The following is a 22,248-nucleotide window of genomic DNA, read 5'->3' as shown; positions in this document are numbered from 1 at the left end:
CAACCCTCCTTTCATAGCACAGACCTCAGAGTGCCACACAAGCCTTGTCATGCCAGCCAGGCCTCTGCACCATTCTGGTTAATCTCACATCAAAGCACAGGATTCAGTCCTTCTCTACTCCTCGCCACGAGAGCAAGTCAACTCTGAGAGAGTTGGGGATGACAAGAAACACATTCTTACTTTCTTGCAGAACTGTCACAGTTTTAAGTACAGAAAACCTGACTGGGCCCTCTTCCAAGGCTATGTGTTTTTATTATTTGGAGCAAACATCAGCAGTGTCCTTCAGGCTACTTGCCTGATGGCAGATGCAGTCCATGTTCAATAGACTCTCAGACATTTCAATCATAATAAAAAGTATTTTGGCAGGGTATTCTCTGTTCTCCGAACTACGTGCACTCACAGTAACTTCCAGGGCCTCCACCTTCTCTTACCAAATTTATCAAGCAGTAGCACTTTGAGGATAATTTAGTCATCTCACAAACTGAAATTACGCTCTGGTTCAGGAAACCAAACAGTTCAACCTAGCTGTTGAATTTTATAAAGACTAGAGCCTCCTCTGCTGTAAACCAGCTTAGTTCCAATGAAGCCAATGGAGCTACACTGATCTACATCAGCTGAGGATCTGACCCTAACTGTTTAATGACATCTTATAGCCAGAGAAACACTATAGCTCAGTGAAGCTGAAGTATTGCTTAAAGTGTCGAGATCCATATAAAAGTAAACTACTATATGATATAAATGCCTGGACTGCACAAGGGAAAGAAAACCCAAGAACCAAACTTATGTCTTTAAAAACAGACAAAGTCACCCAAACAAAAGCCACGTAAAAACCAAGACAAGGGCTAAACTTCAGTGCTCGGTCAGTTTCTTTTACTGTGTCCCATCTCTCTCCTGTATTAGTATGCTATTAGAAAATGTCTCCCTAGATTACAAAACCTTTGAGGCGTAGACCCTGCCCTCTTACCTGTCTGCAAGGCCACCAGCACACACCATTAGCCCTCCACACATAAATGATGAATACAATTATCATCCTAATAAAATATTTCCCAACTAATAACACTACTGTTTCTCCTTCACCCCTACTCCCACATTTTCTCCTTCTTGGGCACTTGCTCTCCATTCACAAAGACACTTTACAGAAGCATACTCGGTTTTTTCCATTGTGACCGCGAGAAGCTTTTAATGAGCATGATGTTACTAAAGACACTGCACGGATCACCTGTCAGAACCCGGAGGTAGTGATTGAGACAGTGCATTACAGGTAACAGCATAGCACACTATGCAGCCCGGTGCATTCTCTAACATCCATGGAAGACTGCTCCTGAACCTGGGACGGTGACTGCTCACGTGACCACACAGCACGACCACTACCATACGCCCATGCTGCAGCAACCTTCTCACCTATCTTAGGGAAGCTCAATGCAAGCAATCACTGAGACCTCATACCAGAAACACAGTGGCCATTCTCTGCAAAGCTGAAGGGACTGGTCTGATCCAATGAAGATGGGTTTATACGGCCACATCCTAGAAGGCCCAAAGCATCCTCAAATCCCACTGATGCCCATGGGAATTGCAGGTGCTAAGCACTTCCCAGGAGGTGTGCGGCCTCTCATAGATTTGGTTCCTGAGGCAGCCGGGCGGCACATACAAGACTTGCCAGAATCTAGTTCCTGTTGGCTTAAATTATTCGGACACAAAAGGAACTCACTGATTGATTGTCATCTTCCTCACACTTGATCCTGCATTCGCTGTTGAACTGGAAGCCGTTGGTGCACTGGTACAGTCCATGGAACTTTGAGGGTGGCGGGTCGCAGGTGACGGGCATGCACGCTCCAGCTAGCCAGGTGCCATCTTGCATGCACTGGATCTTAAAGGCCCTCCTTCCATGTGGAAACAAACCAGAATATTTAGTGAGTGGCTGTGTCAGCTACAGCTCTGAAGAACACGAGCTCTGTTTAGCAAGCTGCAGGAAAGGGCTGTGTTTGCGCCTTTCACGCTAGGGACCAAGTTGTGAATTTGCATCGTGTGGTCTTAAAGCGAAAATAATGATGAGATGCAAAACCAACATTCAGTCTGCTCATCTAATCCTCTCTTCTGCCTTTGACACATTTCCCAAAACACTGCTTCTCCAGTTTGTGGGCTGCGGGTAGTATGAAATGGGTTGAACAGGGTCAGAAATATGACAGTAGTAAGCCTTCCCCACAGAGTTTCAAAGGGGGCTCCCCAGGTTGAATATCAAAGATATATTTGTAAAGTAGGTCCTTAATGTAAACTCTTGGGGAACACAGGCTGGAATTGTCAAAGGATAGTGATTGAGTTAAGCGCCCAACTCCCATTGACAGTTGGGTGCCTACTTCCCTTTGGTTCCTTTGAAAATACCAGGTGTGCTATCCCCTGTCCTTGGAAGATCACTAATAGGGAGAACTCCCATGAGTCTGTGTCAAGAAAAGATCTTCTTTCTCATGCCTTTGGGATCTCATCTGCGTCCTACCCTATCCTCATTCTGTACTCATAGGATCTCTAGTGGTACAGCTGGTCCAATTATTCATTGCAGATAAATTACCCACTGAAGTTAACTGTCTTTTCTGTTGGTAAACACACTTTGATATTTACTGATTTAGCCACTACTTTAACTGTTTGACAAATGGTTTATGTGAATTAATTTCAGCATGTGGATTGTGAGTTAATTATTTTCTTGGACTACTCAGGATTTATTATTCATTATTAGTGGTGTGTTACTAGTCACCTAAGTCATACAGCCTTGTTTTTGCTATCTGATTGGATGACTGAAGCTTTTTAAACTGGTGAAGAATGAATCATGAACACCAAATAATGAATACTCCTTCTGGTGCATAAAAATATTTTTGTTTGGATGTGAATATGGGTATTTGTATGAAGAATGACCATTCCCCAAACATTTGGATGAACAAAAGTACGTTCGGGAATAATGAATAAAAATGGCATCAATATGGTTGAACCAAACAGCTGTTTGGAATCTGAGCAAATGGTTCCAACACTGTTTTTACTGTATACAACTAACTTTGTCTATGGGCTCTCATCCCTCTCATTCCATACACCTGGGATATCCTCTATAACTCTTCTCTTTTCTGGGATCTTTGATAACATTGCGTTATCCACAACTGCTGGCATATGTGAGTTGCCCCACAATAGTCCCTGCTACTCACACAATCCACTAGTACCTAGAGATCTTCCTCTCCAGAATTTTTTTTTAACCCACATCTCTCTGGAATACGTTGTCTGGTTGGTGTTACTGTTTTACTTACTTCTTTGCTTTCCTGGAGGAGCCAGGAACATGGTAACCCGGTTTGCATTTGTACTTGCAAAAGGAGCCCACTTTGTGCTTATCTTCACGGCAACGGGCAGTCTGAAGATCTGCATTAGGAACTAGAGATGGAGCTCGACACATCAGCTCACAAAGGGCCTCGGGGAAGGACCACAGCCCGTCTTCCATACATGTCAAGTTGCTGTTGTTTCCTGGAAAGGACAGTGGAAAGGGTTAACAAAATCAGGCATGCCTATTTTGTTAGGGTATCGTAACTCATACGACAGATCAAAAGATTCCTTGGTTTGCAAGTCAAAGTGAGCTATGTATATTTTCTTCATTTATCTTCTGTGTCTTCTACCTTTAAATAACTAAGAACTCTGCTGTCCACAAAGACAAGGTAGCCCTTCTGTGCTCTTTTCAGGAAAGGCTGTGACACAAGAAACATACTGACTGTCTGCTCTTGCATGGATACTTTACTTTGTTCTTTCCTGTTTTGTGGTTTCTCTTAATCTAAAAAAACCAAAAAGGTCTTTTCTGTTTGAAAATATCCATGCATGGAAAGTCTGCTTGCTTGTTTGCAAAATCATTCATGAGCTACCCCAAAACATACACACATACCCCATGGAACTAACATGATGTTGCTGCCATCCTTTCACTCTGCTTGGGTGTGATACCCCTTCTCCCTACCTTGTGTCTGTCCTGTCTATTTAGATTGGAGATTTGGGGGACTAGGGACCATCTGTATTGCATTACAGTGCCTAAGACATTGGGTTGGTCCTTTGGCACTAGTACCTGAACATGATTAGCATTATTTATTATTAATTATTGTCATTAATAATAATAATAATAATAATAATAATAATAATGATAATAACAACAACTAAAGTGTTGTTTTCCTTTGGAAGCTTGCTTGGCCAATATCTGAAAGGTAAAAGATATGGTAGGACACATTCATCCCCGGTGTAGCTTCGCTGATTTCACTGGAGTTACACCAGGATGAATCAGGCTCAGTATGTTTTGTATTTCTTTGTCATTTCATGTTGTACGTAACAAAGGAACAAGCTTTGTCCAAAAAAAAAAAAATCTCACAGCTGTGAGCCAATAACCATTCAAAGACCTAATAGTCAATCAACCCCCCAACCCAGTGCTTCAGAAACAGTGTGGGGAGCTTCACTCACGTTGACAAGTCCCAAACTGAGTCCCATATGGTCTTTCTCATCTGGAAGGATGAGAGCTGTGACATGAGATGTCAAAGCTGGTATTCAAAGAGAGGAAAAATGGAGGAATTCCCAGAGCACAGCAAGGCATGCGGAGAAGCCCTCCTCCTTCATTAAACCATTGGTGGCTTTTTTTTCTTCCCTTCGTAATTGTGGCTGATTGCTGAGGTATTTTTGTGAAAACCAAAGCTCTTTCCTACAGCACCAGCCTGCTTCTCTTGTCTGACTCATGCAGCAATTCTGCAGTCCTGCACTGGTGAGACCCTGCTTGCTACTGCAAAGCAATGAACCGTGACATTACAAACAGCGGCTTTCATGACATCAGTGATTGAATTAGGTCTGAGTCATTCAACGTCCATCCTCCAGAAGCTCAGTGGCAATGCCTATTAGTCACCATCTGTGACTGTGCAACAAATGATTTTTTTATTGCAGTGGTCCCCAAACTGTGGGGCATGCCCCCCCTAAGAGGGCACAGAGGAAGGTTTCGGGGAGTATCGTGGGGGGCAGGCCAACCCGCACAGAGGGTGGGGAGAGAGCACCACACAAGCCCAGCTCCGGCTCCACTCCACTCCTTGTTCTGTCCCCAGCCCAGCTATGCCTCTAGCCCCAGCTCCTCCCCCATCCCCCATCTTCAGCCCAAGCTCCTCTGGAATGGGGGGGGAGGGGGTGCGGACAGATTCCATTACTGATAAGGGAGGGGCACAACAGGAAAAGTTTGGGTACCACTGTTTTGCCGTATTGTTTTGAAAGCTACACTCCAAAAGTACAATGATACTAGCTGTGCAAAACTAAGGGCCAGATCTTCAACTGGTGTCCATCAGCCTAGCACCACTGTGTTCACCAATTGAGGATCCGGTCACTTGTGACTTATTTTATTCTGCAGTGTTCAGTGTGACCATTTTCACCCTTTGTGGTGGACAAATTTGCACCCCTTGAATTTGACTGTCACAGTTAAAACTTATTCCACTATTTTTTCCCCAATTATTTCCAATTAGATGCCACCTTCCTCTTGGAGAAGATCCCACGTTAGTGCAAAATAATAATAAAAAAGACATTTTGATAAAAATAGGACAACTTATAACAACAGGGGAAACTCATGCCTTTTGAGCAGTTTTATCTTTTACTATGGAAGCGTTGGCTGTGGCTACATAGTTAAGGTTGAGCTGAGTTTTGCACTTAAAGCAGGGATTCAACAATTTTGTCATGAATGGAGAATTCAGTCCGCCCTTCCACAAAATTAAGGGCATTTCATGCACCTCATCTGGAATCCAGAATCAGCACTAGCAGATGAGCTGACATCATACATACAAAAGAGCCTTGCATCTCTAGTGTACCTAAATTACAGTCACGTTAGGGATTAATTAAGTGTTGGTGGGTGACAAGCCAACCTGCCTTCAAAGTTCTTTCAAGTTAGAAGCCTTCTTGGTGTACGGACAAGATCAGATCAGGCAGTGGTGAGAAGGGTAGAGATTGCAGGGACGAGCACTCTAGAAGCCGCATGAAATTGGGATAGGCACTCATCAGAGAAAGGAAGGCAGTAGCAGGAGGAAAGAAAGGAGCAGCATGTGTTACTTTGGGGAGTATCATTTAATGGACTCAGGCAGGGAAGGCAGAAGAGAAGGGGACAGGCTGGGATGTGCAGAGGGCTGGGAAAGAGGATGGCAGCAGGAGATAAGAGGATCAGGAAAAGATCCCTTAGGGAATTGAGTGTGCGCCAATGGGAGGTGGGAGGCTGAAGTCTTCTGCTGCCTTCAAAAACAAAGGGAAGGAGCATAAAGGGGAGACTGGAATAGGAAACAGAGAAGACATGGGAAGGAAGAAGACAGAGCAAGGAAACATGCTCCATTTGGACAACATTTCAGGGGCCAGATCCTCAGCTGTGCTTCAATCAGTACATCCAGTTAACTCTGGGATGTTCAAAAGCCCCAGGGACCATTATGTCCAGTACATCATCTTAGACTGTGAGATGAGCTGGGCCAAAATCATAAGCTCTGAACTCTCCAAAGTTCAGATGCAGTGTTTTGATTGGGTTTCATCCAATGAAGTTCCTTAAAGTCTGAATTGGGTCCACCCCTAATTATGAACGATCAAGGTCACATGCTGTGCTTGATGGGGGCAGGAAGGAAAAAGTAAAAGATGGAGCTGAGATCACATCTGGGACATCTGCTCTAGTGATCCATCTAGCAGTACCCCCCTCACAGGGGTGCGGACGCAAAGGCAGACCAAATGTACCTCAGTGAACAAGAGAGACGAATCCTGAGATTCTCAAATATTCTATTATTGACACAGGGTCAAATCTTGAAAGCTTCTGAACATCAGCAGTTCCTACCAAAGTTGGAAGGAGTTACAAGTGCTCAGCACCTCTTCAGGATTCAGCCCCTGAAGAACATTTTGGGTAACTTAGAGGTCTTTTTGGGGTGTGTTTGTTCCTTTCATTGTTTACTTCCAACAGTCTTGCCATCTGCTCTGAGGAATCCCCTCACCTTTCTCATTCCAGACAAAGCCCTCCCTACAGCTTCTGTCTGGGTGGCATGTGTGAGCCTGATGAAAACTTTGGAGGATTTCTTTAGATGTCAGTAATAATAATCAATGCCCAGAGGTTTCCTTTTGTCAGGCTGGATTTTGATATTTACTCACACTGAGTACCACTTTGCTAATCTAGTAGGAGTTGACGGGACCACTTGTGGAATAAGGTGCTATTCAACATGAGTAAAGGTGTCAGAAACTGGCCCTTGGTTTGGACTCTCATCACGTAGCTCAGAATGAACCAACAAAGTGCTCCCAGCTACATAAGTCATAGCTGGTGCTGGTGCAAAATTTTCAAAAGCGCCTGAGCGACATAGGAGCCTATGTCCCATTTTCAAAAGTGACACAGGAATTTAGGAGCTTGAGTCCCGCTGAATTTCACTGAGACTTGGACTCCTGAGTTTCCATGTCATTTTTAAAAATGGGACTTAGGCATTTTGAAAATCCCACCCTATGTCTATAAACACCTTCCCCTGCACACCCCAGGAAGAGATACAAGCTTTACATTTCACTGATGGCATTAAACATCCTCTGCTCCCTCCCAGTGAGGGGAGCCAGCTTGGAGGAATCACGGTTCTGATTCTAGTTATTCATATTACTTTTTAAAGTTTTGATTTTATGGCGGTAATTTTTGCATTCATTGTTGTTCCCAGCCCACAGTCATCAAGGGACAAGGTATTAAATAAACCCTCACAACATACAGAAAGAGAAGGGGAAATTAACTTCCAGAATAAATAAAACCTGGCCGGTAACTTTCTGCCCTCATTCTTTTTCATGCTTCAACCCCATGGAATAATAAATAATAATAATAATGACTTGTCTGTGTCTTTTACAGACCTAACCTTAACTTGCAGCAAAATGCCCTCCATACCTTTCAGCAGTGCCGGAGGTCGGCATCTGAAGGAGCATGTCTTTCCGAAAGTCGTACCCTCGCTGCAGTTGAAAGTGGCTGGGTAGACATGGTACTGGTCTGGGATGCCACAATCCACCGGTTCACAGGCCACCTGTTTGTTCCATTTCCCGTCCGTGCAAGTCATTGTGATGCTGGACTCCAGCTGAAAGAGACACATGGCCAAAGACATGACAGCCAGCAGGGGAAAGATCAAACCTAAGAATAACCAAATAGCTCCCAGTACCCACTAAGAGCCACCCACAGCCTAACTGCTGCTCATGTTTGCTATCCTATCAGGTCTCACAGGCCAATCATTGAGCCTGATCATCAGCAGAAGCTTTCAAAGAACATCCAGATGTTAAGGAAATGGTGTCAGTGAGTCAGTAGGGGATATTTCCCCCCCTGAGTTAGCACCAAACCAGTGCCCCCAAAGTGCTGTGTTGCTGGTGACGGGACTTAGAAGGGAAGTCCTGATAACCTGTGGTTGTTACAGAACCGTTGGTGATTTTTCTGCTACTAAGATGTTAACCGTGGCATCCTGGCTGAATGTGAATTGGAGGTATTCCTGTTTGCCAACTTCAACTCACTCTCCAGTTTTCACCGTATGTGAATCTCTTCTTCACTTCCGCTCCTTAGGTGCGGCTGTATGTGCTGTGAAACAGCTGCTGTGCCTGACCCCAGACAGGGCTGAACATCAAGCTGTAAGGTGCTCTGGCACCCAAGGGACTGCGCTTTGTGATCCATTTCCTGGAGATGCTCACCTTTACTCTGATAACACTGTCATCCATTAAGTGTGGCTATTATTATTTACTTGTACTATGGCAGTGCCCAATGGAATCAGGGCCCTACTGTGGTAGGCACTGGACATGCCCCTAGTAATCTCAACAGACAAGGCAATATTATTATCCCCATTTTTCAGATGGGGGAACAGAGGAACAGAAAGGTCACACGTGGCAAAGGTTGTACAGAGATTCTGTGGCAGAGCTGGAAATTCAACTCAGATCTCCTGAGTCACACCTAGTGCCTGGGCCACAAGACCATCCTGGAGTGGTTTGGAGGAATGTCCCCCAGAGATGCAGCAGATATCCGGAATCACTAGATAGCAGAGGACACAGAAAGTGAGGGAACCACCCTTCCACTGCTAAGACCATGAATTTACTACAAAGTACAGGCAGGTAGGGGTGTAGACAACAGAACAAATAACACAGCCAATATTTTAAATTTTCTTTTAAAGCATTGTGGTTAGAAACCAGGGAAGGCCAGCCCAAGAGTATGACTCCTTGCAGGAGAATATAGAGTGGGATAGAGAGGAGAAATAAGAGAGATGTAAGAGACCGAAAAGCAAGAGGTAGCTAGAGCAGGAAAGAAAAGATACCTGCACAAATCTGCCTGAACTGTAGCAGTCCTGTCCCTCCAGGGGATATTTTATTCAGGGCTGGCACAGTCACAGGAGATTTGCAATGCCAGGCATTGATCTGGGTTTATAAAAGCAAGGGAAATTTTTCTAGCACACATCAAAGGGACCTGGAATTCCCTTTTGCCAAAACACCCTAATGGTTTCAACAGAAGTTTGAACCTGTCTCCCTTTGATATATGGTTGTATTCAGAATGGAAAAAGCAGTCCCACAGACTGGAGACTTCCCAAGTGGGCACAAAACCCCTTTTCCAGGTCACCAAGTTTCTTTAAATAGGAAGCATTGTTGACAAAACCAAAACAAAACAAATTCCTATTGATCCACAGCGTAACATACCAGGATCCATGGAGAGCCTAAGGCAAACCGACATTATGGACATCACTTTCAGAGGATGTGTTTCCCAGGGACTTTATCCTCATTGCTTTCCAAATTGTCTGCACCATTTTTAAATTGTTTATAGACTGCAGATAGAAAGTTACTTGGAGATGTCTGTACTTCAGGAAAGGTGTTTTACAGTGTGAGACTCCACAGAAGAAAAGTGAAGAGACGAATGTTCAAGTATGTAACATCCCTGCCCACCCCACCCTTGCCTGCTTCTGGTCCACTCCTTGGAGCAGAAGTAGAAATTGGGCATTTCTCAACCACTGAGATTTCCATTATTTTCAATGACAACACGTGGGTTAATGAAGGAGTTCAGGGCCTGATTCAGAGGCTGAGTGATGCCAGCTCCCATTCCATATTTCAGTCGGAGTGGGTGTTCAGTGCTTCTGAAAATCAGGCCTTTTACCTCTATAGACCAGGGAGACATGCAGTCTTCCCTGCTACCACAGTGCAGCATGTGGTTTTGCACTCCAGGCTGTGTGGCTCCATGGTGAGCGGAAGCCACTGTTTCCCATAAGAAACATTATTATTATCTGCTAATTTCCACAGAACCTATGGCCATGGATGCTCGGCACGTCAATTTCAGAGATTAAAACACAAAATAAAAGCTGTTAATCAAATGCTAAACCAAATACATGCCTCTTGCACTGTGCCCTGAAGGACACTGGACTCAGGCTCTGACAGAAGGCACAGGGAAGCGAATCCCAAAGGCGTGGGAGTTCAGCTCAGGAAACCCAGCTGCTGGGTATGGAGTGTTCTAATGTAGTAACCAACTTCAAGAACTTCCCAGTTGACCTTTGCTTCTGGGAGAGGATATAGAGGAAGAGACAGCCTCTCCAATAGAATCATAGACACGTAGGGCTGGAAAGGACCTTGAGAGGTCATCAAGTCTTGGCCCCTGTGCTGTGGCAGGACCAAGAAAGCCTAGACTATCCCTGACAGGTGTTTTTCCAACCTGTTCTTAAAAACCTCCAATGAGGGGGATTCCACAACCTCCCTGGGAAGCCTGGTCCACAGCTTAACTCCCCTTATAGCTAGAAAGTTTTTCCTAATATCTACTCTAAATCTCCCTTGCTGCAGATTAACCCCATTACTTCTTGTCCTAGTTTCAGTGGACACAGAAAACAACTGATCACTGTCCACTTTACAACAGCCCTTAACATATTGGAAGACTATCAGGTCCCCGCTCGGTCTTCTTAAGACTAAACATTCCCATTTTTTCCCCCTTTCCTCAAAGAACTCATGTTCTGAGCCTTTCATCATTTTTGTTGCTCTCCTCTGGACTCGCTCCAGTTTATCCTCATCTTTCCTAAAGTGTGGCACCCAGACCTGGACACAGGACTCCAGCTGAGGCCTCACTAATCCCCAGGTCAGCAGGACAATTACATAGTGTAGCTTGCATATGACGCTCCTGAAAAGGATTATTGTGGCTCACAGGGCGTTAAATAACCCGACAAGTCACATCTGAGCGAGCGTTAGGTTTGGTAAGGATGGAGTCCAGCTGAGCAGGGAGCAGGTGGGACTAGTATAAAGCCAGGAAGTAGGCAACAGACAGGGGGCTGTAATGTGGAAGACTGCAGTCACTCTCTGGGCTTAGAGAGGGAAAGGAGGAGACCCAGGGGGAGAGCAGAAGCCCTGGGATCCTGGCCCTGCAGGATGGGTTTACCCAGAAGGTTGGTAGAGCACAAAACTGATGGGGTGGAGTAGGAAGAAGCTGAGGAAAACAGCAGCAAGATTTGGGACAGTGCAGACATTGGCCGCTGATTCAAGGATTCCTAAGCTGGAACCTGGAGTAGTGGGTAGGCCCGGGTTCTCCTACCAGCCACTGGGGAAGTTGCATTGCCTTGGATTGGAGGACTGCTGGGTAGAATACCTGATCAGCCGGTCCAGTGAGACTGTGACACTCTGGAAGGTGGAAAACACATAGTGACCTGGCTGGAGGGCCCAGCCATGAAGAGGGAGTATCCTGACTCACAAAGAGGAAGCCCTGCAACTCCTGGAACATGAAAAGAGCTGTAGCATGAGCAAGACACAGAAGGGGGCATCAGATTGGGCAGAGCTAACCCCCAGACACAGGTGCAAGGAGGCACCCCAGTGATGAGTAGTGTAACCCATGACAATCCCCCAGAATATTAGCCTTTCTTTCGCAACTGCATCACATTGTTGAGTCATATTCAATTTGTGATACACTATAACCCCCAGATCCTTTTCAGTCATACGACCACCTTCCCATTTATCCCCCATTTTGCAGTTGTGCATTTGATTTTCATAAGTGTAGTACTTTGTGATTGTCTTTATTCAATTTCATCTTGTTGATTTCTGACCAATTCTCCAATTTGTTAAGATTGTTCTGAATTCCAATCCTGTCCTCCAAGTGCTTGCAACCCCTCCCAGCATGGTGTCATCCACGAATTTTAGAAGCATGCTCTCCACTCCATTATCCAAGTCCTTAGTAAAAATATTGAATAGTACTGGACCAAGGACTGACTCCTTCGGGACTCCCCTAGATACATCCTCCCAATTTGACAGGGAACCATTTATAACTATTCTTGGAGTAGGGTATTTCAACCAGTCGTGCACCCGCCTCAGAGTAATTTCAACTACACCACATTTCCCTAGTTCGCTTATGAAAATGTCATGTGGGACTGTGTCAAAAGCCTTCCTATAATCAAGGTATATCTACTGGTTCCCCACATCTACTAGGCCAGGAAACCTATCAAAGAAGAGAATTAGGTTGGTTTGCCATGATTTGTTCTTCAAATTTATGCTGGCTATTCCTTATAACCCTATTACTCTCTAGGTGCTTACAAACTGATTGTTTAGCAATTTCTTCCAGTATCTTTCCAGGTATTGAAGGTAGGCTGAATGGTCTATAATTCCCCAGGTCCTCTTTCTTCCCATTTGAAATACAGATACTATGTATTGTAACAGAGTCGGGCCAGATGGCTACAGGAGAGTGATAGAAGGCAGATATATTAGCCCCAAGTTAAGTAGTTCCCTTTTTCCTGGGTAAGGTAACAGGGAAGGTTCCAGAACAATCAGGAACTTTCTGGAAACAATTAAGGCAGACAGGCTGCTTAGAACACCTGCAGCCAATCAAGAAGCTGCTAGAATCAATTAAGGCAGGCTAATCAGGGTACCTGGGTTTAAAAAGGCTCTCACTCCAGTTACTGAGGTGTGCGTAAGGCGCTGGGAGTGAGAGGATATGCTGCTGGAGGACTGAGGAGTACAAGCGTTAACAGACATCAGGTGGAAGGTCCTGTGGTGAGGACAAAGAAGGTGTTGGGAGGAGGCCATGGGGAAGTAGCCCAGGGAGTTGTAGCTGTCGCACAGCTGTTCTAGGAGGCACTCTACACAGCTGCAGTCCACAGGGCCCTGGGCTGGAACCCAAGGTAGAGGGCGGGCCCGGGTTCCCCCCAAACCTCCCAACTCCGGACCCAACACAGGAGGTTCCACCAGAGGGGAAAGTCTCTAGGCTGTTTCCTGACCCACATGGCGGATCAGCAGAAACTGTGGGGATTGTTCTTACTCTTTTTTCCCCATGCTGGCCAGTGATGAGGTTATCTGAGTGAACGGCAGATTTGAGCCACGAAAGTGGTCAAACTGAAGGCTACTGTGAATCACTGGGGTGAGCAAAATCCGCCAATAAGCGCAGGACCCACCAAGGTAGAGGAGGAACTTTATCACAGTATGTTTACCTTTTTCCATCCCTCTGGGACCTCACTCATCCTCCAGAAGTTCTCAAAGATAATCGCTAACAGTTCCAAGATTGCTTCCGCTAGTTCCTTACGTATTATCTAAACATTCTTTAACCTGTTCTTTCCCTATTTTGGCTGGTGTTCCTTCCCCCTTGTTAATGTTAATTCTGCTGAGTATTTGGTCACCATTATCGTTTTTAGTGAAGCCAAATGGGCATTCACCACCTCAGCCTTCCTGATGTCATCTGTTATTAGCTCTCTTCCCCGCTAAGCAGAGGATCTACACTTTCCTTTTCCTTTCTCTTGGCTCCTAATGTATTTAAAGAATCTTTTCATTAACCAGGCCCCCAGCCCAGTCAGAGTGTTAAAAGCATTTTCTGAACACCTTGAACTGCTCCCACAAACAGGGAAGTAATACAGAACCATGAGCCCCGGTGTTACACATTTATGCAGGCCCACCCACTCAAGAAATAGTCAAGCGTGCACTGCACTATTCCTGAAGGGCTTCAGCAGTAGCTGTGTTGTATATTAGTTGAATAGTATAGGTGCAATCAGCTGCAGCCTGCTGGAAATGGTAAGTGACTGTGTTATCGCCCTGTAGCTTAGAAGACATCATGTATCAGCAGCGCACTTAGTCTGCACTTATTGCTGCCTCTGTCCTGTATCCTGCTATGGCATGATCATTCTCTGCTGTGTAACAGGAAAATTCAGTCTCTTGTTGCATTCGGCCCTAGGCTCCCCTCCAGTGGAACTTACCCAGACCTGGACGATCATCCTCTTCAGGATAAGAAGAATCACTAGGATACTTCAAACCCTTCAGCCAGTGCACATCATCAGTGTTCCATTGCAAAGAAATAACATATCAGAGTGTGAGATCATTGGCTTCTCAAGCACTTGGTTCCCTACATTGTCTGGTGGGGGCTCTTGGTTTTCAAGGTCATTGATACTGTACTCTTTAAAGCATACCGATCATCTACCATCGTCACTTTAATGAATACTGAAACACACATACCTTTGTGGCAGAACATCACAGTCATGGCTTTCAGGAAAGGAAAGTGAAAGCTAACTTATTTGTTTCAATGTGCAGGGGGAATTTAGATTGCCAGAGTTATAGTAAATGTATCCAGGGAACCAGCAGTCATAGCCCTCCTTTTGCAAAATGTGCTAAAGGCTCTAGGAGGGCCGCAGGTGGCCAGGACTTCGTCCAAAAGATGGCAGATCCAGCAACAGAGCATTCCTTAATTCCACAGTGGGACATTAATCAGTCCTGCCTCAGAGGGAGCAGCACCACCCCCTGAATCATCAGCTGCATCATATCCGGAAGCACCCATGCTTTTCCTTGCAGCTCTCCCACTAAAGTACTGACCAGGCACAAGCCTGCTTAGCTGGGGAGACCTCTCAAGGCCACACAGCCCAAGGCAGCATCTATGCAGCACTTGGCTTTTGCCTGGGGTTTATTAGCTGTCACTCTGGGCACTTTGTGTTGCTTTGACTGGCATCCCCAGCAACTGCTGCCCTCACTCCTCTGCCTTCCAAAATGAGCCTTATGTAGGGAGAGATTGAAAAAATGAAACACAGTCACCCAGTGTCTGGTGCAGATTAAAGGAACTAAAACTCAGCCAGTCTCATAAAAGTTGTTTCTTGGGACTTCTGACAGCTTGTGAGAATCCACGTCCCCTTCCCGCTACCCGAGATCTGTCTGCTCCTTCTTCAAGAGTCGTTTCACGTGTGAAGTTTCCCCTCCTTAAAAATGAACAGCTGTGTGCTCTCCTCTAAGTACTCTTCCTCTGCTGCCCACTTACTGTGCTGCTAATTGAACCCACATGAACTGTGCTTTCTTTGCCTGGCATGATTGATGATGCCTTTGCACAACACTAAGGAGCTGCTGGGTTTTAAGTAATACCTCGCAACCACAGCCGCAGCGGCAGCGGCATCCAGAAGGAGAGATGACAACAAATAACCAAGCGACGGGGGCTTTTAGGGAAGGCAGGACAAAAAAGGGATGGGGGGGAAGGGGAGCAAGAGAAAGGTAATGAAAGAAGAAGAGAGGAGGGAGGAAAAGAAGAACAAGAGAGATTACGATGGGAGAAAAAGAAAGGTGGGACAAAATGAAATATGGCTAGAGGAAGAAACAGATGTAGCGGGTAATTTAAAACGGCCCTATGTGGGGAAAGGTGCATTGAGGATTTAGCCCCCATCCGCACACTGAGCTTCTTTTGTCGTCAATATAGTTAGGTGAGGTTGAGAGACAGTTACAGTAAATAGCCATGCCACCACTTCACTTCTGTTTATTGCACATGGCTTCACTGTATTCAGGGTTCTGTCACCTGACGGAGTTTGCCCTTAGATGTCCCCCCCCCCCCCAAAGAGCACTGATTGAATGGAAAAGGTTCAGAAAAGGGCAACAAAAATGATTAGGGGTATGGAACGGCTTCCATATGAGGAGAGATTAATAAGACTGGGACTTTTCAGCTTGGAAAAGAGATGGCTAAGGGGAGATATGATTGAGGTCTATAAAATCATGACTGGTATAGAGAAAGTAGATAAGGAAGTGCTGTTTACTACTTCTCATATCACAAGAACTAGGGGTCACCAAATGAAATTAATAGGCAGCAGGTTTAAAACAAATAAAAGGAAGTATTTCTTCAGACAATGCACAGTCAACCTGTGGAACTCCTTGCCATAGGATTTTGTGAAGGTCAAGACTATAACAGGGTTCAAAAAAGAACTAGATAAGTTCATGAACGATAGGTCCAACAATGGTTATTAGCCAGGATTGGCAGGGATGGTGTCCCTAGCCTCTGTTTGCCAGAAGTTGGGAATGAGTGACAGGGACTGGATCACTTGATGATTACCTGTTCTGTTCATTCCCTCTGGGGCACCTGGCACTGGCCGCTGTCGGAAGACAGGATACTGGTCTAGATGGACCTGTGGTCTGACCCAGTAGGGCCGTTCTTATGTTCTTATCTTCATGTCCCAGGAATGGGTAAGGACCGGGACTCAACACAGACCGAAAGGCTGAACAGTCTTTAGCCACTGAGATGGAGATTTTCAGAAGTGCCTAAAGGGTGATAGAGATTGACTTTCAAGGGTACTTGTGCTCCTAAATCTTTTTTTTTTTTTTAAATCTGCCCCGGAATTCTCTCTGTTCAGTCCCTTAAAAAGCCTCACCCTGAAATGTCTATGAGAAATTCAGCTCTGGTGCTGAAATCAGGGCATGATCATCAATCATTTTCATCAGCATGGCAGTCCTCACTGTCCCTCCTGCCAAGAAGGCTATAGATCTTCATGACTCTCTTTCAGATCCCTGATTTCCTTCCCTACCCAACATTATGGAATACCAGCTTGTGCAAAACTGCTTTCCTTCTCTCTTTCTCCAGTTTCCTTCAGCTGAATGAGAGGAACATGTTTCCAGTTCTGCACAAAAAAACACTGTGCAAACACAGAGATTCCATCCTAACCCAGGGCAAAAAAGGCCATTGGTTATAGACAGTCAACAATCCATACATCCTATTTTACTTCTGAACTACTGTCATCAGAAGAGAAACTGGAAGTTGGGAAGCAATTGAGGAAGGACAAAAATAAATGAAAGGAATCTAAACTATGATAATTAAATTCCAGGATTTCTCAGAGATTTTATTTCTTGTGTGAAAATAACCCAAATTCCAGCCTGAAGCACCTGACTGCAATGAAATAAAGAACCCCTGTGCGGAGCATGGTGATATCTCCTAAGCACATGCATAACTTTAAGCATGTGCTTAGTGCTTTGCTGATGAGGGATGGACTTAAGCACATGCTTAACTCTGCTGAACTGGGGCCTCAAAGCCCACATACACACGATAATGAATGCACAGAATATAAGAAAGACAGAGAGCCTTTGGCCTACGGTGGGTTTTTTTTTTTTTTGGCTCTTTGAGAGAGGATTGTTGAGAACAAAGTGCGGGGTGGATCAGGGTTCGGATAAGAGCATTGTGGCAGACAGTGAATCTCCTTGGCTAGTGGAATTAACATCTCAAGTTGTGTCATATGAATCAGATCAAGTCCTGAATGCTTTGGGGGCGGAAAAAAAGCACACTTTGAAACCAGGGTTCTCTGATCAAAACCATACAGTAATAATTGGCTTCAATCTTCCCCATTAGGGACTTTTCCCATTTAAGTGATACGGTGTTGGTGAAACAATTTTAGTTGTTTTATTTGGTTTGTGGATTCCTGTGTTCTCAATGTAAAGATCTAGTCCAACTATTTCCCTGGTCAGTCATTCAGGCTTGTTTGAGACTTTGTTTTCTAGTCTGCAAAAATGCTCAGCTGGAGCTAGGGTTCTGGTGCTGATGCCAATTAAGATGGAAGAGGCCCAGCTCATGGGGTCCTGTATTTGTTTTGTAATGGAGTTGAAAGGGCTGACTCATTCCCCTCCACTCTGTCTCCCCCTCAGTGATCTTATGAAGAGCCCAGTATTTTACAAATCCAGACAAGCTGCTGAGCGTGGCTGTTTTCCTTTACATCCCCCGCAACACCACGCTTGCTGCCCCTACCACAGAAAACAGTGCCTATGTGGAACACCTTAACTAAAGCACTGTTGGTCTCACGTGCAGGACCCAACTGGTTTTACGTACACAAGTCTGAGAAGAGGGAACCAGTGTGTGCGTATCGGAAAACTCCAAAGCTTTGCCCCCAAACTTAACATGAATCCAGGGAGGTTCTGCATGTGAGAGTCATGGGACAACTCCCCCTCCCCCGCATTTAACTCTCTCCCCGCAAACTGCAGGGAAAGCCAGAGCGATTTTCACAGCTCTGATGGAGTTCAGCCCCCTCTCCGGGCACTGAAAAATCATCCCTGCCTGGAGATGACTTATGCCTGGCGCGCACAAGAATCCTTCTGAAGAGCAAATAGTTTGGCTTTGGAATGCACCAGATTGTAGCAAGTGTCAGGTATTTGGGGGTGGGAGTGGGGAAAAAAGGATTCCAAGGAGGGTTCTCCAGGGTTTCCTCTAAAAGGTCTTTGCACACACTCCACGCTTCCTGTGACACACATGAACACTCTGCCATGCTATCAACACACACCATAGATTTTCCAGGAACAAAGTATAAATATTTCCAGCACAAAATGAATGTAAAATTTGCTAAGTGGTGTTGCCTTCCCTTCTGGGTTTTGTTTAAACAGGAAAACAAATGAACAGTTTCCCCTGTCCCTTGCCCTCTCTGCCAACAAATGCACTTGTGGAATGGGAGGCTTAGCTCATCATTAAGGGGAGGCAGCATATCACGGTCTGAATCTCCCCCCCCTTTTTTTTTAAATCTGAAAAACCCGGGTACACTTTTCTCCTTGTCGTCGTTCATGTTTGTGCATCTCTGCACTGTCAGGTTCTGGCTGGAAGCCGATGGAATGAAATGCTGCAAAAGAGGCGTGGCCTGTGACATTATCAGGCCAAGACAAAAGAGAAAACACCAGAAATTTCACCAAAAAGCTCGTGCTCGTGAGATTCACAGTTCAGCTTTGCAGACCTAATAAGATCAGATAAGGTCAGAATAACCATCTAAATGTTTGGGAATTCTAAATTTCAGAAACATCTGAGGTTCACCCATCATTAGAACATGTTTCTATAGAATTGACCCTTTCTCAAACAAGACGACATATAGAAGCTACAGATTTATCTAATCTTGCTATAGCTGTTTGGCTGTTGGGAAGGAGTGTAGTCTACAAGCTCAAGCATAGATCTGTGGATGAGGATACCTGGATTCTATTTTCAGTCCTGACAATGACTACCTGTGTGATCTTGTGTGAGCCATTTGGCCTTTCCGTGCCTCAATTTCTCCAACTGCAAAGGAAGGTAGTAATACTCAACCTCTCTTGCATTTTATGAGGGGCAACAAACTTGTTTGTAAGCTGGTTGGAAATACTTTCATGAAAGGCTTTCTACAATAAGACCCAACTTTTTATCATCTGTGTGATGATGAAGGAACCTCCAAAGCTTTGGACTTTCTATTCTGATCAGCTCTCACAATTTAAGAACTTCCTGTGAACCTATTCCAACTTTCTGGGTTGGTAAAAGTGACCTTGAAATCTCGTGAAAACAGGATTTCTTGTGACACTCCTGGTATGTCCTACTCCTGGATCAGACCAGAAATTGTACCATGATAATGGACTTTCTTATGGTATTCCAGTATTTCCTCTGCTGCTGAGCCTGGGAGGTACTAGGAAGTGCAGAGGCATGTTTGAAAAAGATTTTGAAATGTAGATGAAAGTGTGGGTCAGTTCCTATTTTATCCAGACTTATATTTACCCATCTCTCCTTTTGGAGAACCCCCAACACACCTGGCTCTTGACAAGGTCATCATCTCGCTGTACTTGCAGAATGTAGCCCATCTTGCAACTCACACTGCACTGGGCACCGTTGTAGAGCTCCCCACTGGTGCAGTTCAGCACAGCATTCTCAATCTCCAGCTCTTGACAGTCAGTGGCTTCGCAGGAGTAGTGGACACAGCTAGTAAGGAAACAAGAAATGGCCCCTTTAGTTCATTTTTTCAGGACAAGGCTACACTGACAAATGCCTCATTGGTAGGGCAGCACGTACAAGTCACACAGCTTGCATACTGAACTAGTTTTGCAAAAATCATCCGGGAACAGTAGGCACCATTGTCACACTTCCTGCTGAATGAGTGCATGCTGGCAATGACACCTGCAGCACATTATAGATCTTGTGGGTGTGAACAAAATGCTGGTGCAAGGGGCCAGGTTGTCAGTGCTTGAGAATGACATTTGGTTTTTATACAGGATACACAGAACATGAACAGTGTGCACTGCAGCATCTCAGGCTTCCCTTCAGCGCTCCACCAAATCTTGCCAGAGAAGAACCATCTTCAAGGTTTAGGGATGTTGTTCGGTCTCCAGGCACCATCCAATCTTTGGTCTCTGCTGAAATTACAAGGGTCAGACCATACCAATAAAGCCGGTGTTTTTGTGATGCTGACACCTGTTTTTGGGGAACTGGATTGAGACTCAAAGGACACAACTCCAGGTATGTAGCTAGTGATAAGCTCTTATCAGTTTGAACAAGCTCAGTAGTATGCTGTCTTTTCAGATCACTCCAATGCTGCCTTCCTGTCCACAAAGCATTTGAACAGATGGAACCTCTCTGTTTCCTCGCAGGAAGTGATATTAACATTTAAAACAATTTGCAAAATAGTGATTTCTTTTTTAAACGACACATAGAGGATTGTGTGCAGCAAAGTCTTTCAGTCTATGATAACCCAGACACAACAACTACTGAACACGTATCCAGCTCAGGAACTTGAGCATTTACCCAGTGGTTCTCAACCTATTTAATACTGTGGGCTGCATATGCAGCTCTCTGAGTGTTACGTGGGCCGCACCCACACAATAGAGATACTACCCGTATGGCCCTGAGAATGTCACATGGGCTGCAGCTGGGAGATGATTGGGCTGCAAGCTGCCTGCGGGTTGAGAAACAATGATTTACATGACATGCATCCGACGAAGGGGGGATTCACCCATGAAAGCTTATGCTCCAATACGTCTGCTAGTCTATAAGGTGCCACAGGACTCTGCCGCTTTTAATGATTTACATGACATTTTTACATGGTCAAAGTGTTGTATGGACACTAAGTCAGGGTTCTCAACCTGAAGCTCTCCCTCCCCCCACCCCCGCATACTATAAAAACTCCACAGCCCACGTGTGCTACAATAACTGGTTTTCTGCATATAAAAGGCGGTAGCAACCAGGGCAACTGCCTGGGGCCCCATGCCCCTAAAGCTACATTGCTCAGGTTTCAGCTTCAGCCCCAGGTGACGAGGCACAGGGCCCTGGGTTTCAGCCCCATGTGGTGGGGGTTCAGCTTTCTACCCTGGGCCCCAGTGAGTCTAATGCTGGCCCTGCTTGGCGGCCGCCCCTGAAACCTGCTCGTGGCCCCCCAGGAGCCCCTGACACCTGGTTGAGAACTACTGCACTAAGTAACTACCTCATGATATCCCTGTGAGGAAGCTGGGTCAGTGCAATTAATCCCATTTTAGAGCTGGGAAAGGAGATACAGAAAGGGGAAATGACTTGCCCAAAGCCACACAGAGAGTCAAAGGTGGAGCCAGGTTTAGAACTTGGGACTTCCTGAGTTGCAAATCAGACTTGGACACAGTATTCTGTCGCTGTATCAAATAATTTCTCTTCCAACTAGGAAATAACCCCGCCTGGGAAGTAACCTACACTTGGAATTCAATCATCCCTTGCTTTTTGGAAGCCCTTCGCTGGAATGAGTTGGGCTGCTTATATCCTCTGCATTCGGACGGACTCCATGGGCCCAATTCCCATCCCTTTCCTCTAGGTTGGTGCTGCCCAGCCTAAGTAAGGTCGCAGCATCTGAAAGACGCTGCCACAATTCCCACTTAGGACCAAACTCTGAATGAGTAGTATCCTACTCCATAAGCCATCCCACTGAAATCTCTGGTACTGAGTCTTTTAGAAGCACTCCCTCAACTAGTCCTAGAGGCAGCCACCCTTACTTAAAATTGAGCAGCATCTTACTTTGCAAGTAGTCCTGTTGACATGAATGGAAGTAATTACCGAAGAGGGTCCCACTTAACATTCATAAGGCTGTTGAATCTGGCCACTAAAAGGGAATGGATATTGAACCATGACGGTTTGTCCAATCCTCATTACACATTCCAACTACACCTGTGCATTGAGGCTAATTGTTATTTTGTTTTCCTCCATTTTTGGACAGTGATGTTTTGTATGTGACTTTCTTCTGCCTTGGTGCTTCACTGAGAAGTAAGTTGTGTTGTTGAGGAACAAAGTGAACATTACTGATAATTCAGCATATC

The 22,248-nt window shown here is 45.2% G+C and overlaps 1 protein-coding gene across 1 annotated transcript in view; it reads right to left on the bottom strand.

Moving 5' to 3' along the window:
• Positions 1-22,248, bottom strand: part of PAPPA (pappalysin 1) — a 228,261-nt gene that overhangs the window by 39,405 nt on the left and 166,608 nt on the right. Inside the window, exons 15-18 of the mRNA XM_007057273.4 lie at positions 19,729-19,897; positions 7,901-8,084; positions 3,285-3,495; positions 1,709-1,880 (exon numbers count right to left, since the gene is read on the bottom strand). Of these exons, the coding sequence (XP_007057335.1) occupies positions 1,709-1,880; positions 3,285-3,495; positions 7,901-8,084; positions 19,729-19,897 (736 nt within the window). The remainder of the gene's footprint in view (positions 1-1,708; positions 1,881-3,284; positions 3,496-7,900; positions 8,085-19,728; positions 19,898-22,248) is intronic.

This window comes from Chelonia mydas, chromosome 16 (genome assembly GCF_015237465.2).
Source record: "Chelonia mydas isolate rCheMyd1 chromosome 16, rCheMyd1.pri.v2, whole genome shotgun sequence".
NCBI classification, from domain to species: Eukaryota; Metazoa; Chordata; order Testudines; family Cheloniidae; genus Chelonia; species Chelonia mydas.
Note: the sequence above shows the minus strand (reverse complement) of the source record. Positions and strands in the feature narration are given on the sequence as shown.